This window comes from Antrostomus carolinensis, unplaced genomic scaffold (genome assembly GCF_000700745.2).
Source record: "Antrostomus carolinensis isolate BGI_N321 unplaced genomic scaffold, ASM70074v2 scaffold6504, whole genome shotgun sequence".
Classification (NCBI taxonomy): domain Eukaryota; kingdom Metazoa; phylum Chordata; class Aves; order Caprimulgiformes; family Caprimulgidae; genus Antrostomus; species Antrostomus carolinensis.
This window is the reverse complement of record NW_010310022.1, coordinates 137605-153659: the sequence shown is the minus strand read 5'-3', so window position 1 is coordinate 153659 and position 16055 is coordinate 137605. Positions and strand designations below refer to the sequence as shown.

At 39.4% G+C, this 16055-nt stretch overlaps 2 protein-coding genes across 2 annotated transcripts in view; both read left to right on the top strand.

Annotated features, from left to right (window-relative positions):
• LOC104523615 (cytosolic phospholipase A2 epsilon) overlaps positions 1–8821 on the top strand; it is a 34487-nt gene extending 25666 nt beyond the window's left edge. The window contains exons 13-21 of the mRNA XM_029084562.1: positions 504–640; positions 1713–1935; positions 2846–2960; positions 3691–3828; positions 4105–4212; positions 5025–5216; positions 5702–5871; positions 7225–7411; positions 8613–8821. Of these exons, the coding sequence (XP_028940395.1) occupies positions 504–640; positions 1713–1935; positions 2846–2960; positions 3691–3828; positions 4105–4212; positions 5025–5216; positions 5702–5871; positions 7225–7411; positions 8613–8821 (1479 nt within the window). The remainder of the gene's footprint in view (positions 1–503; positions 641–1712; positions 1936–2845; positions 2961–3690; positions 3829–4104; positions 4213–5024; positions 5217–5701; positions 5872–7224; positions 7412–8612) is intronic.
• Positions 8822–12215: 3394 nt separating this feature from the next.
• LOC104523618 (cytosolic phospholipase A2 epsilon-like) overlaps positions 12216–16055 on the top strand; it is a 26679-nt gene continuing 22839 nt past the window's right edge. The window contains exons 1-2 of the mRNA XM_010166265.1: positions 12216–12242; positions 13852–13924. Of these exons, the coding sequence (XP_010164567.1) occupies positions 12216–12242; positions 13852–13924 (100 nt within the window). The remainder of the gene's footprint in view (positions 12243–13851; positions 13925–16055) is intronic.

The following is a 16055-nucleotide window of genomic DNA, read 5'->3' as shown; positions in this document are numbered from 1 at the left end:
CTTGTTGGAGGGGGGAAGTCCTATTGATGACTGTGCTTCAGGACATAAAATAATTAATGGCCTGAGGCCAAGAAGACTTCAGCTATTGTGTGGTCAGGCTAATTACACTGTGCTGTGCATTCTTCTGAGGCACTGGTCATTGTTAGAGACAGAATCATGGATCCCTAATCTGCTCCGGCATAGTAAATCCTGTATTTTCTATGACAGCTTCTAATAATACACTTCGAGAAGAATTCCAGGGTGATGATGTTGATTTCCAATTATATATTAAGTAAACAGCTGTGCGCCCGATCTGAATGGGGTAAGACAGAAGCCTTCCCTCTCCCATCAGTCAGGTGGTGGCAACAGAAGCCTTTTGCAACAATCACATCCTTTTTGCATCAAATAACGTCACTGTTAGTATCGGTGCCTTTAACCTGTTATCTGATTTCCGCAGAAAGAAGGATTACCTGTCTCCAATACACTCATGACTTTCGCTCCTCCTGCCTTGCTGTGTTGAACAGGTGCCGGTGGTGGCCATCACAACAACGGGGGGAGGGACGAGATCACTGACAGCGATGTATGGCAGTCTGCTGGGTCTCCAGAAACTCAATCTGTTAGACTGCATTTCCTACATCGGTGGTTTATCGGGTACCACATGGTGAGAATGACCCAAACAAGCTTTATGTTTGCACTTCCTTTGGTTAATACTGTTGACTATTTGCACAGCACCATCAGTTTATATGGCACTTAGTAAATCAAAGGCATTTCTATTTTCCCCACCATGTCCTCTGTGTCCACCCAAAGCAAAGAAAAAAAACATACTGAATAAGAGATCAATTGTCACTTTCATCAACTGCTTTTATCACCACACTGATTTAGTCTGTGCGTGATATTTTCATCTAAATGCTCTATTACCTTCCCGTATTTTATCAGTTATACTTTAGACTGAATGCAATGAATTTGTCTTTAGACTGGAAATAGAAGAAAGATGGGAAGAAGAATTTATGCCAAGTTGCTGACCTTGGAGAGACTGCAGCCATGATTGCTCACTATAAAGTGCTCTCTTCTCCCAGTGGAAACACTTGAAATAGTTTATGTGGGTTCCAGGTATCTCTACTCCTCTACACCTGGTTAGAAGTGGAGAAAATTTTTTTGCACTGAATTGTGTGTCAGTTGTTACATAAATTCAAACCTTAATGGCAGGTTTGTCTAAGCATTTTCCAAAATTCTTTTGGCTTCTCCGTATGTATATGGAGATCTGAGTGTAGATGTCTATGTAAGAATACAAGTAAGATATGGTCATACCAGGACATGCCCAAGACCTGGAACTGCCCAGTTCTCTCACTGGTAGGAGTCAGTAGCAGATACTGGTAACAAATATGAGACTAGAGCAAACTAGTGGTGACTGCTCCCTAGAATACTTCCCACCTTCCAAGAAATGGATTTTCTGAGGACTTGTAGAATCTTTGTATTTAATAGCCTTGGGCAGATTTTTTTTTTCCATTGAATTTTTCAGATGATTTTTGAGCCCACATAAACTTTTATCATCAAAACCAGGAAAGTTCAGAGCATTTGTTTGCTTTTGAAATGAGAGTATTTCAGGTGTGTTTAATTTTCAGTTCTGAACCCCATATGAATTGAGAAACAGGCAAACACGTTGCACAAAAGTTCTCTGAAGCCAAACCACAGCATTAGTTCTCTTTCATTATTTTCTTCTAATGTTTCTTCAGGACAATGGCAAACTTATATGAGGATGCTAATTGGTCACAAAAATATCTGGAGGATGCAATCAAGGAAGCTCGCAAGCAAGTAACCAAATCCAAGATATGCTGTTTTTCCTTGGATTGCCTTAAGTACTATTACAATGACCTGATGGAGAGGACTAAAGAAGGACATAACACTTCTTTCATAGACCTCTGGGGGCTTGTCATTGAATCCATGCTACATGATAAGGTATTACTCCTTTTTTCCAGAAACCTGATGAACTTCTAGAGCTATAAAGGAGAAGAAAATAAATCCTGGAATGCCATTCAGTACAAATAACTAGTGGTTGATTAAATTCTGTGTATTCAGAGCCATTATTAAAGTACTACTGTTGCTGTAGAGCAAGGTTACCCTTGAACTGAAGGAGCCATGGGATTGCATTCAAAGGTGTCCTTTCTTCTTAAAGAAAGAAAAATCCTGAGGAAAAAAAATATTTTGAAATGTAAACTAATCACTTTGGGCATGAAATATTCTGATTAGAAGAGGCACTTAAAAATTTGAAATAATTTACTTCATTAGCATAAATGAATATATGCATTGATAAAGTGACTTAGTTAGAGACTGCCTGTGGTGATGATTCGAATAGTGGAAAAGACCATTCTCTAAATATGTTATAAAGTCTTAAGAAAGAGTGATAGGTATTTTGGTACTTTAGAAATAGTATAACTTAAGTAGCTTCCTTCTGGTTTATGTTTATACAAGGAAGTTTTAAACTGTTGTGTGCAATGGAATATATTGTTGAACATGAATACACTCGTAAAATATATTAAAATATTATAAACTCTGTTACCTGAGATCTAGCCAAGGGAAGTTCTTTACCTTTCACTTAGCCACATATTTCTTCCTGGCAATGTTTTTTTTTTTGCTTGCCGAATCTACAGTCAACCTCTCTGCGTATCTCAAAATCTGAGAACATGCATAGTGTGTAGCTTCTGCTTATAGGATACTTGCCAAGTTTGGAATATTGCAGATGTTTCTGCACAATCCAGTGAGCTGAGAACAGGAAGGAGGACCTCAATAAAGCTCATAATTCACACTACATGATTTCAAGCACAAGTTGTTTTTCACTTCATAACTTTAATGTTTTAATCAAAAACAGAAAAATGAGCATAGACTCTCGGACCAACGTCAGGCTGTGGAAAATGGTCAAAACCCATTGCCCATCTATGTGGCCATCAACCTCAAGTCCAGATACAGTGCTCAGGCATTCAGAGGTAATGGTTTTGATCTAAACAACTTCATAATTCAAGTAATCTGAACTAAGACTAAATGCATGTAATCAGCTTTAATAATACAATAGTCCTTTACTTCCAATCACATGAAAGACTTTTAGAATTTCACATAATAGTGATTAACACTTAAAATTAAAAAATATAATCATGTTTAGTCTTTAGAATTTGAGTTCTCTACATTGCCTGAAGCAAAGTTATATTTATACCACAGAATATGCCAAACTCACAATTTCTGCTGGTCACAAAAACCTTGTAACAAAAACTAATTCTTATGATGGTTCCACGTGGTCTTATTTTGAACAATTAAAGGGAAAACTTTGATTTTTTGGGTCCAGTGGCAGGAAAATCACTGTTTCCTCTAATATTAATTTTCACAGTATTTGTTTAATATGAGAAGCTGAGTACATGACACCAGGTGAATGCTAAGCTCTCTGTCACTGGTGCTCTTATGGGAACAAAATATACATGAGTAATGCATACTTTTGGGTAAGATTATCTGCACAGAATGCTTATGGTTTCATTCAGACCAGGGCTTTTCTGCTGGAGATTGCTGTATCAAAAGATATATTCTCTCAGGTCAATACTACTGGAAAGCAACACATTATGAACTAGCCAGTGTCTTTCTCTTGATTTGTTCCTTCTCTGTAGTACTCTTCTGTTTAGCAATTTAATGCATTATTGCCTTTTCATGATCTGGTTGCTGTCACCGTAGAGTGGCTGGAGTTCACTCCTTATGAAGTCGGTCTCCTGAAATACGGAGCATCTATTCGTGCAGAACATTTTGGAAGTGAATTCTTTATGGGAAGGCTGGTGAAGAGGCTCTCAGAGACTCGGATCTGCTACATGCAAGGTGACTATTGCCTAGAGGGAAAGGGAGCCTGCTTGAGAGGCAGCTCGCATGAGTGAACACATGGTCCATGGTGGACAGCCCTGGGAAGACACCAGCAAACAGGTTGAACAGGTGTGAGCTTGCATTACCAAGGACATACTTAGGAAGTATGCCCACGACAATATCCATCCAGACAGAAAGGAGGAATCCAAGGGGAAGGACTGAAGGCATGTATCAATTAAAATTCTTCTAAGACTACTCCATCAGTCAGTTTCTGTTCTCTCTTTCACATTACAGGCATGTGGAGTAGTATATTTTCCATAGACGTGATGTATGTCTGGAATTTGGCTACTGATTCAGAAGACTTCTGGTATAGATGGACCAGAGACAGAGTAAAAGATATTGGTGAGATATTTTTGTGGGTTTTTTTACCACCAGTATATATTGCTTATATTCTGTGCAGAGGTCTAATGCCTAAAGAAATGCTCTCAAAGTCAGGGAGACAGAGAGATGAGGAAAGCAAAGCAAAGATGTCAGCAAAGAAATTTTTCAGCCTGATTTAGAACTAAACTGTGCTTCTTTGGCAAAGCTTTGGCAAAGCTGTGTCTTCTTCTAAATGATATATAGACACAAAAACAATCTCCATCAGACAAGTAAAAATAATGTTGTATTAAGAACACATCTTAAGTTTGTTAAATGAGGATATGATCCTTCTTGGCCACTAATACTGTTGGGTAGAGTAAACATCTCTTGCAGAGGGCTGTTTTCTCCACTAAAATGCCCATGGAGAAAGATTGCTTTTGCTGTTAATTATGCAGGGATCCTGGAGCGACCGGCCTCCTAACTTAAGTTACTGTTTGCAGCTGGGTGATATTCACATGCTTTCTGAAGGTGTCCTGTTCAAAGGCCAGTGTTGTCCTCCTATATATTTTGGGACTCAGATCTCCCCTGCACCCCATTCTGCCATAGAGATGGACATCATTTGAGGAAGCCTAGAGTGGGAGGTGGTGCTTGCTGCCTGCAGGTAGCTGTCATTTAATTCACTGCATAATGCTGAGTTTTATTTGGTAGCATAGGCCTTAAGGTCTTATAACTGTTTGATTTACCTTCAGGGTGGGGGATAATGACAACTGTGGTTATCAGTTACTCCATTTTGTTTTAAATACTGATCATTTCAGAAAACTGTCCTAAACTCCAATCTTCTTCCCTTCTTACAGAAGAAGAACCCTTTCTGGCCATGAATCCCTATGAGGTAGACACATGTCTATTCACTCCCTCAAGTGTCCTCTCCTCTGCTCTGCGAGATGTCTTAACAGGGCGCCCAACCATTGCACAGTATCCAAATTTTATCAGAGGCTTCCAGATGCACAGCAAATACCTGGAGAGTGAAGGATTTTCTACCTGGAAAGGCACAGTAACACAGCATGTTTTTCAGTAACATTTTGAGGAGGTTTAGTTTTGGGAATCCATTTAGATTTTCCAATGAGGAGGAAGAGACAGGACTGACTTCTGAAATTCTACTTCTCCCTTCCCAAGATGGAAGACATGGAAGCCAGATTTGAACAGCATTTCATTTTTTGGAGGGTTTGAGTGGTGAAATTTAATTTGGTTGTCTGGGTATTGTGTTCAAGTGAGCAAGGTGAGCTCAGCCTGAGAAGGCAGGAGGGATCTCCCTTTTAGGGCCAAAACTGCTTGAGGAGTCTAGGAAGGAAGGAAGGAAAGAAAAAGCTATGGTGTGTTATTTACTCCTGTAAATCAGTGCTGCTAGTGAGTCAGCCCAGAAAGGCAGGGAAAATGGGGGGCAAAATTCTCCTTTCTTCCCTCTTTACCTTTCTGCAGAGGAGCAGTCAATCTTGTTTTTTATTTGTTGTAAAGGGAAATATTTGTGTTTCAGACACAGTGATAGACTCCTTCCCAAATAAACTGATGGAAACGGCAGATGATGAGCTCTCCCTGGTGGATACTGGTTTTTTCATCAATACCAGCTACCCACCACTTTTGAGATCGAAGAGGGAGGTGGATGTCATCCTGCATTTAAATTACAGTGGAGGGTCCCAGACACTGGTAAGAAAAGTCATGGTCGAGTCTGGAGAAGAGGAGGCTGAGGGGAGACCTTATCGCTCTCTACAACTACCTGAAAGGAGGTTGTAGAGAGGTGGGTCTTGGTCTCTTCTCCTGGGGAATGGGTGACAGAACGATAGGAAATGGCTACAAGTTGCACAAGGGGAGATTTAGGTTATATATTAGGAAAAATTTCTCACAGAAAGAGTAGTCAGACACTGGAACAGGCTGCCCAGGCAAATGGTGGAGTCACCATCCCTGGCAGTATTTAAAAGATGGGTAGATGAGGTGCTTAGGGACATGGTTTAGAGGTGGCATTCGTAGTGATAGGTTAATGGTTGGACTCGATGATCTTAAAGGTCTTTTCCAACCACTATGATTCTATATCTGAGATTTTTTCTGTCATGCTCTTTTGATCTCTAGCACTTGTCAGTTAAGACAACTAACTTTCCAGTACTGGAATGGGAATTAGATTATTATTATGTGATTTATTGTTTAGATTATTAGGCATTTTATTCCTTAGTAACTAAGAAGGATACTAGAAGACAGTGATGGATACAGACATTTTAAAACCATCATGGTCTTCACTGAAGTGGCCCTAAGAATTGAAGAGCTGACTGAGGAGTGTTCTGGAGCTCTGATACTGATTTTGGTTATCCTTGAACTGAACAAGTTTCAGGGGCAATGGAAAGTCCTGACTATTTTAACAAATTAAATAGGAAAACCTGTGTGTCTCCAGGCCTGGTTATCTCATATCAGTCTTAAGGAAATGTACTGGCTGATGCTGGACTTGATTAATAATGAAAAATAATATAATTAGTGTTTCACACATAATAAGAATTATATAAAGGTAAACAGAGAACCATAGTAAATATGGCTGTTAAAGATTTTTTTTTAAATAAAATCATAAGGTATGTTGATAAATGTTAATAGGGAGTCATTCTCAAACAATCACAAACTAGGCAGAGGACAGAAGGATTCGGAAAGTGGTAAATAATGAAAAAGTCAAGACAACGACACAGGATAACCTGGACTGGTCTGTTCCTTCTCCATTTTTGCAATTTCTTTGCCTTCCCCTTGCCTCCCCCAGTTTCATCGGAGTTGGCTCCATTTGTAAGCTCAAAGAAATGGACTGTTTTCTTGTTTTGCCTAAAGCAATGCATAAAATAAGATAAGCCACAATGTCTAGTGTGGTTATGGCTGTTTCTGTCTGAAACTTAACATCCTCCCAAAGGAAGATCCAAGCCTTGGAATACTCATGATAGCTGCTGGAGTTTAAAAAAAATCCAGGTTTATGTAACTTTTTTGAATTTTGATTCTTTGTATTAATTTTATTTGTTTTATTAATTCATCCAGCCTCTGGATCAGATTGCTAAGTACATCTCGGGGCAAGGAATCCCATTTCCCAAAATTGAGATAAGTGAGGAAGACAGGGAAAACTTGAAGGAGTGTTATGTGTTTGAAGATGCTGACAGTCCGCAAGCTCCAACAGTGCTCTTTTTCCCCCTAGTAAATGACACCTTCAAGAAATATAAAGCTCCTGGTGAGTCATCTGTGGCTAGCAATCTTAATTAAAAGTCACTTGCCTACCATGTCCTCTCCATTTCATATCTAACGTCTCGTCACCTCTGACCTTCTTTCCAATGTTGACATTATGAGTCTCATCACTGGCAAAAATAACTGGCCCGTGTCAGTCTGTCTGAACTGTGAGAACTCTGGAAGCTTTTCTAATACATTCAAGATGAAAATAAGCATTTACTCCACAGGGCTTACTAGAGATAGTGTGATGTTAAACTCCCAAAATACATACAGGAAGGGTGGTAAGTTAACACAAGCTGTTAGACTCTACAAACATGCACTTGTTATGCACCACTGCTTGCAAACAAAGATGGAGACAAAACTTTCTGGAGGTTATGATGGTAAGCCTGTTCATCTGGGTTTTGTTCACATATTTAAAAGTAGTCTCTCAGATAGAGGACTGAGTGGACAGAGATCTTTGTTTTTAATATGAACTATGTCCTCTGAGTGTCATTATTTCTCCTGAACTTTAGGTGAGAGGGTTGTTATTTAATCCAGTACAAGAGTATCTTATTTTCCTTTTACTTGCAATTTTCTAGTTTGTGTAACAAAGACTAGACAACAACCTGAAAAGAGGTTGTAGAGAGGTGGGAGTCGGTCTCTTCTCCCAGGTAACAAGCGATAGAACAAGAGGAAATGGCCTCAAGTTGCACCAGGGGAGGTTTAGATTGGATATTACGAAAAACTTATTCCCTTGAAAGGGTTCTCAAACATTGGAACAGGCTTCCTAGGAAGGTAGTGGAGTCAAAATCCCTGGCAGTATTTAAAAGACGGGTAGACGAGGTGCTTAGGGACATGGTTTAGAGGTGGAATTGGTAGTGTTAGGTTTATGGTTGGACTTGATGATCTTAAAGGTCTTTTCCAACCACTATGATTCTATTATCCTAAGACTTTATATTGTTCAAAGTGTGGTCTACAAGCGCTGCTGCTGATAATCAATATTGTTCTCATTCTTAGCTGTTTGGATTTGCGTAATTTTTGGACTGAGGCTTGATCCAGAGACTGAAGAGTACAGTGTTACTAGAATACTTTTACATCCCTCCAGGAAATCATCTCTTTCACTCCAAAAATCTCCCTTTTCTACCTATAATCACTTAAATGACTGATATGACCCACATCCTACAACAAAACCTTATTGGTGCATCTCCTTTTGATATATCCCTCAGGTGTGGAAAGGACTCCTGAAGAGATGGCTGAAGGCAAAGTTGATGTCTGCAGTATCCTCTCCCCATTTACGACAAGGGAGGTGTGTTTCAGTGAAAGGAATTTTGACAAACTGGTGAAACTGACTGATTACAACGTCTTGAATAACGAGGAGTTGATAATTCGGGCCTTGCGCTTGGCAGTGGCACGAAGGAAGCAGCGGGATTATTAGCCATCACCTACTAGCTTTAGCTTTCCATGTGGTATTTCTTGGGTTGTATATTATCTGGTGAGATTAAGATGTTTGATGATTGACAGTGTTACTTGCAGTAGAATTCTCATCATCCTGAGGACGTGCTGGACTCCATCCTATTTACGTGACTGTTCAGATGAACAGATTGGAATTCACCAGTGGTTTAACCCAAAACAAACTTAAAAGCAACAATTTTGTGTTCAGTTTTGTTACCTTCTTTACCAATTGATATATATATATATATATATTCTGAATAAATTAATAGTGTTGTGTAAGATAATAGTGAAATATGTAGCACATTAAAATGTGAATAAAACCAGTATTTATACACTTCTGTCTGGCAGAAGGGCAATCCCTTGAATTGGAATTTCTCTGGTAAATAGCTAATCCATTGTGTTGGTGGTCTTATCTTAAATATTGACACACTGAAAGCTGTCATCTCTGATTTGATTGTCTGTCCACTATGAATTTTTTATTTGACTGGTTTTCTTCACTAATCTTTGAAAATAAGTTTCTTAAGTTACTATCAGTGTTGTAAAAATCTATACAGTTTTCACCATCAATAAAAAAATCCCCCTGAATTAGGTCATCTCTGTTTCACGTGATCAAATGATTCTAGCTGAACTACCTATATTCAGGCTAAGTAGTAATCATGTTGCCCAGCTTTCCTTTCACTTGCTCTTGGAATTGCTGTTGCCTGTCTTGTCTCACTCATCTTCACCTGCCTTGACTGTTCCTGGAAGTTTACCTTGCAATTTCTCCTAGTATTTCATAAAATGGGAAGTGGCTGCTAGCTGTTGGCATAAAGTACAGCAATGCAAGAGGGCCTTTTCAGCTCCCTTCCAGGTGTGGGGTTTTGCTTTGGTTTGGTTTAGTTTTTTTGCAGGTTTTTTCTGCAACTCTTCAACACTTGCCTGCAAATGGTCTTTTTGCAGGGGTTATCCTGAGAGAGTGATTCCTCCTCACCAAAAATCCTAGAGTCTTCTAGAGGAAGGTAGCTGCTCTCCTCACAGGCAGATCACAAGCTCAGCCTTTCACAATAGCAGCCCTGCACTGTGGAGCTGTGATACATGAAGAGGCTGGTACAGCAGCTCAAAAATTGCTTGGGATTATCTTCATTTTGATAATGAAAGGCTCCTACTGTTGCAATGAACTTCAGACTGAGTCACCAGGGCAGAACTGGTGTTGAGATCAGAGTCTTGATTATACTCCGAAGTGACAAATATGTTCGTATGGAACAAAGTTCTAGGAAATGGATGGGAGAAAAAGGTTTCTCTCCTGTGGAAAAAACAGCTGGTGATGCATCTCAGTGCAATTTGGGTGATGGAAGAGCAGGAGTGGGCCGTGTTTTTCACCTATGAGCACGTTCATTGTGTTCATGCACCTGAAACACTTGAAATGGCACAGTGTAACCCTGTTTCCAGGTACAGTATTGCATGCTTAAATATAGATTATTAGCCCTCCATGTGTGAGGCAGCCAATTTTCAGCCCTTCAATTATTAGCCCTCCAATTGTGACTCAGCTTCCAAGCAGTAGAATATCAGCTCATGGGATCCCTCTGGATCTTTTCCAGAGGTATCTGTGGGTTTATTCCCATTGTTTCTAGACCTTTTTGCTGGAAATAACACAGAGCAGGATGGAAGCTGTTTCTGTCTGGTTCACAGGGGAAACTTAACAACAGGATGGAAAAAAGACCAGAAGGTGCATGACACAGCCTGAGCCTGATTAACCCTATTTTTCATCAGGGCTAATTAGCCCATCTTCTAACCATGACTAATTACTATACTGACATAGCTGTGCTGCATCCCAAGTCAGCATTGGGGCATCTCTGTGTTATGTCCTGCTGGCTGATATGAAATCTGCCTTTCCCTCTCCAAGGGAGTTCCTCCTACTCTCGGATCACTCTGTGGCTCTTTCCTTCAGCTTCCCCAATATTTCTATATCCTCTAGTTGAAACAGGGCATCAATAGTGATTTTTTTTTTTTTAATTCCAGATCATTGATGAAAACATGCAGTAGGCTTAAAACTGAGCTGTTTGCAATCTCTTAAGGAATATTTCCCTATGAGGATACCTTCCTTTGACTACTGTTTTCGTGATCTGTTAGTTATCCATCCTTTAATCTGTTTAATGACACTTGTTGCATCTAGTTGTTAAGTTACAGTATCTTCAAACGCTAAATGTTTTATGAAAATCAAATGACAATGTCTGTGAAGTTATCTTTATCAATTAGTTCTCAATTTATTGCAAAGTGAAATGAGATAATTTTCAGTTTGATATTTTTCTGTTAAATTTCATAATAGCAAGGATGATGTTTTTTAAAAAAAACCTCCCATTTTGTTACCTCTTATGTACTCCCTCATTGAGACAGAGGACCACCTCACATGGTGGTCCTTACTCACATAAGGCACCTAACAGTATCCTGCACAGTGAAGCCTTATAAATGTGAGGACATAAAGAATAGGTGAGAACATAAGGAATAATTAACATTAATTTCAACACTAATTCCATTTTCCAAATATATCCTCTTTGAGTTTATTCCCTTAAGCACCTTAATTCACATGCACAAAGCAAAAAAAAAAAAATTTGAGAAAGTGAGTGAGCTTTTATGACCTTGTCTTTACAATGGAAACTCTTATGGTTTCAAGAGGTGATTGGGAAATTGTTTCATGCAGCAGTATCCTGCAGTAACTGCTTGGCAGAAAGACAGCTTACTTACTGCCTGAGTTGAGGAAAATGGAAGGTGAGATGGGGATAAAAAATTTCTTTCCAATGTGTCTTTAAACAAAGACCCACCTATTGCCTTTAGGCAATAAAAGGTACAAAAAAAAAAAGTTTTTCTCTGCATAACAGTTTTTTTGGATGTCCTTGGCCAAAGAAGTTCTTGTTGCCCACTCCTGGGCAGCCAAATGGACCCTGGCTGGCACCAGCCACCTCCACACAAGGGGCTGCAGTTTGACAATCCTCCAGTGTGCAAAAGCACTGTGGCCTCCTCAAGAAGTGGTGGGGATGCTTAAAAGTATAAAACATCTGCTTGGTGCCCGTAACTGAAGGGAAGACCCCATTCAGATCTCAATGTCCTTCTCACTACAGCTGCAAAGACCATCCTTCTGCAGTGCCGGAGCCTGGGTTTCTGCACCTGAGTGCAGGTATACAGTGTGCACTCACCTCCAGGGCAGTAAGGAGGAAGAGGAGGAGTTCGGGATTGCTCAAGTGGTGGTGTTTGGGGTGCGTTGGTGGTGAGTCAGGCTCCAACACACCTGCCTGCCTGCTTGCTCCTGGCAGCTTAAAGCAGAAGAAGCTGCCTGGCTGAGACTCCTCTCTACCTGTCTTCTGCCACATTTCGTGTCTGGCTCAGACACAGAGAAGACCACGATGGGGCTGTTCTACAGTAAAAGTCTGGTAAGAAAAGGAAAGAGGAGGCTCTGCAATGAGCTGTGCAGGCAGCTCCTTGGCAGAAGAGGGAATCTGCTGTAGAAGGTGGTGTTCCACCTCGTGTGTCTTCAGCTCTGAGATTTCTTCTTCAGATTCAAGGCTGAGAGCAAAGTGAGATTTCTGCTTGGGTTTTGTGTCTACTTTGTGTTTTGGCCTTCAGGAATGCAGAGACCTTAGTACTGCAGTAATTTAACTATTTTGAAAATATCCACATTTTTTAAATTATTTTTTTAATTTTTTTTTTGGTATATTGCTGTTGTCCTTCCATTCAGTTGGGCTGGATAAAACAACCCACTGAGGAACTGAGGAGGTATCACTAATGTCAATGAGTGCATGGGGAAAGCCAGGAAACTAACATTATGTGAGGTGTTAAATATAGCTCTCAAAAATTGTGGGAGTTTTGGGGCATAAGGGACTGAATGATGACACGTTATATATTGATCTACATATTCATTGTAGTGATATTCCCTGCTCTATAGGTAATGTGCATGAACTGTCTCTTATATGTGTTTGTTGCATTGCTACATAGTTTTGCTTTTTCTTTTTTGCTCTTTTTGGTTATTGATTTTTTGTTTGTGGTTTTAAGGGGTTTTTGAGGGGATTTTTGTCCTTTTTTAGTGGGTTTTTTGTTGTTAAGGATTTATTTTTTTACCTTTTTTATTTAGAGTATTAAATGTGTAGTTTTTTCCTCCTTTTATTCCTTTAAAAAAGACAATTATCCATGGAACAAAGGAATTCACCTTCAGCCCCCATATTTTTTATTAAGTACCATGTTTGTCTAATCCTTGCTTAGGATGAGAGAGGGTTACGAAATCAAAACATTTTTCTGAGTTTTCTGGCAGGTTTGCTAAATGTCCTTTTATAATCACCAAGATTTAGGTGGTTTCCCAAGATTTCCATTGATACTTTCCTATGACCCTTGCTTAAAGGAAGATTGGATGAGCTGAATTATTCAGAAAGAAATAATTACAGTTGTTGCTTTTACTCCTGCCTTCTGAGAAATTTGGGATAGGTCTCTGGAAGATACTTTTCAGGTCTTCATTGTCTGAGAGCCAGCACTGCTCCACGTCAAACATAACAATGGAGTTATACGGCTATAAACCAGCTGACGAGCAGCATCGTTACACCATGATATCGTTACTAATTCCTGCCCTGCTAGATTGTCTGCTGTTTATTGTGAAATACAGAGGCTATATATGACATCCTTTGAATTTGCACAGACCGAGATGTGTGTCAGCTGTATTATTAATAACACAGCAGGCTCACTATCATGCATTTCTCTAAGATTGGGTAGTAAGTCAGACAAATCAAGTTGTGGCTTACCACAGGTTTCCTCAGAATGGAAAATGGAGGGCATCAGAGGTTTGATCTGTGACTGAATGTACATTTTGGGTCCCTGGCCACACCTGGCTGCAATCTTCTGGGAAGGAGAAGACAATGCACAAGGAAGAACTTCAGTTCAGAAATGTTTTGAATGGTTGGAACTGAAACCCTTAATTCAGTGTTATCTCTGACTGTGCTTCTGTTCTGTCTCTTCCGCATGCTCATCCCATGCATTTTGTATGCTGTTCAACAGACAGAACCCTCTCCATGCAACTTGCTCACTGTAAAAGTCATACGGATGAAAAATGCCAGGAAAGCAGATTTGTGTGAGTATCTTTGCTATACCCCTGGAAAATTCATATGCTGGTAAAACTAGTTGGAATATAACCAAGTGTCACAAACACTGCAGAGTATTTATAAAAGGAAAAAGAAGATGTGTGACTGTGGTATGCTAAAGATGAGGTAGCATAGTTAGAAGATATTATTTATTCTTATATCTTTGAGAGTGTAATGCTGAAGTCTAGCTACCAGTTGTAGTCCAGAAGATGTTTGCACAGAATGCATAAAATATTTCACATCTGAACCTGCAAAGAAAGGTTTTTTTTTATTCACAGAGAAAGCTGCAATAAGAATTTTCAATGGAATACTTTTCTCTATGGTTCCTTCTTACAGTAATGTCAGCCCTGTACATCCCCGGGCCTGTCACAGAATATTTTATGCGATCTTAACTGGATACTTGACATCTCTCATGGACTGTCAAATTTGATTGAGCCATAGGAACATTTTCAGAACTTAGTTGAGGGCTCATGCTGTTAGCTTTTTCTGTTCTTAATTATCTTTACAAAATCACCAGGAATGATAGTTACTTAAAAGTTTATTAATGCTCCATAAATATCTGAACTGCAAAGCACTAGGAAAAAAAATACAAATAACAATTACCTCCAGTCTGAGGAGATGGCTAATGGTCTTGCATTTATTCATTTATACAAGTAAGTAGGTCTGAGTACAGAAAGTTTCTATAGGAATCAGATGAAGTTAAATTTGTTCAGTTAAAGTGATGCAATACAAGATATTTTTTTGTGCCTTTCCAAGGTAATTTGCTTTGAGTTCTGCTATAGTTTCTCTAGAGACCAAAGGTATATGAACAAGAGTTTCTCACTTGGAGATTTTAAGCTCAGTTATAGTCTGGAAGGAAATCCCTTGCTACAGCTAAAACCTTTTTGAAGGTACACATGTGCATGCTGAACTGAAAGAAATAGGTGTGGAAAACTATAGCCCTTAGATACCATCTCATATAATCATGTTCTATTAAAACATCTGCATGATAATGAGCTTACCAAACTTCCCCTCCACCTTTTCCTCATCTAGATCAATACCTTTTATTTTTATCTTGAAACTCTTTGTATTCTGAAGGGAATTTCCTATGTTTTCATGCTGTCCTTCTCAATACTAGAAAGTTTGTAGGGTAAGGGACAGGTACTGAAATGCTCAGGCACTTCTCCTTCCCAGTCCAAGACATGTCCCATCAGCCTGCAAAGCTGCTTAAAGGAGCAGTTTGAATGACACGGGTGCTTTTGGAGCATGGCACAGGGTCTGGAGCACCAGTAAAACCACAGCACAGGCTTTCCAGGCTGAGGTTGTTCTGCCTTACTCTGTGAAGCATATACTTACTGGATGTTGCTTGCAAAACAGAGCAACAGACGTTCACCACCAACATTGCCAAGATATCATCTGTTTGAAATGGTCAAAATATTGAGGGGGAAAAAAGTTTGTACAAGCAAAACAGAAACAATACTTGCAAAAGGTGAATGCTTTGCTTGTTAGATACTTTCATCATGTAGGAAAAGAAAATCATACTGGTCATGGCACTGTCTTTCTTAAGCTTAATTGTTGAATCTGGTTTTGATTGAAAGCTGCTTAATTACCATAACATTTGATTTTGCTGAGCATAAAATTTGGCAGTTGCATTTATTAGAAAGATCTGCTTTTAAACCATTTCAGGATGTAGTTTTCTATGCAGCTAGACTTGTAGAAGTCACATAGGTCAATGACACACTCTTTATTGTATAAAACAAGCCTATATTTCAAATGCTTTCATTAATTAATTTACCTCTGGTTAAACTCACTGCCAATGTAAAAGCTACTGTAAATTGCATGTTGGTAACTGTATGTGACTTTCACTGAGAAGCAGTGAAATAGGGGGCTTAAAATGATAAATGTACTACTTGTACAAAATTTTACTGGTTTGTGTGTAAAACTGGAAGAATATTGTTGAGTTGTTTCAGTCATCTTTACAGTTTCCCAGAGGTTAGCTAGACACAGCCTTAGGAAACCCAGAAGCATGTGAACCTCCATCACCACTGACGGACTTCTTTACAGTATCACAGAATCACAGGGTTTGGAAGGGACCTCAGGAGATCATCTAGTCCAATCCATCCTGCTAAAGCAGGTTCCCTA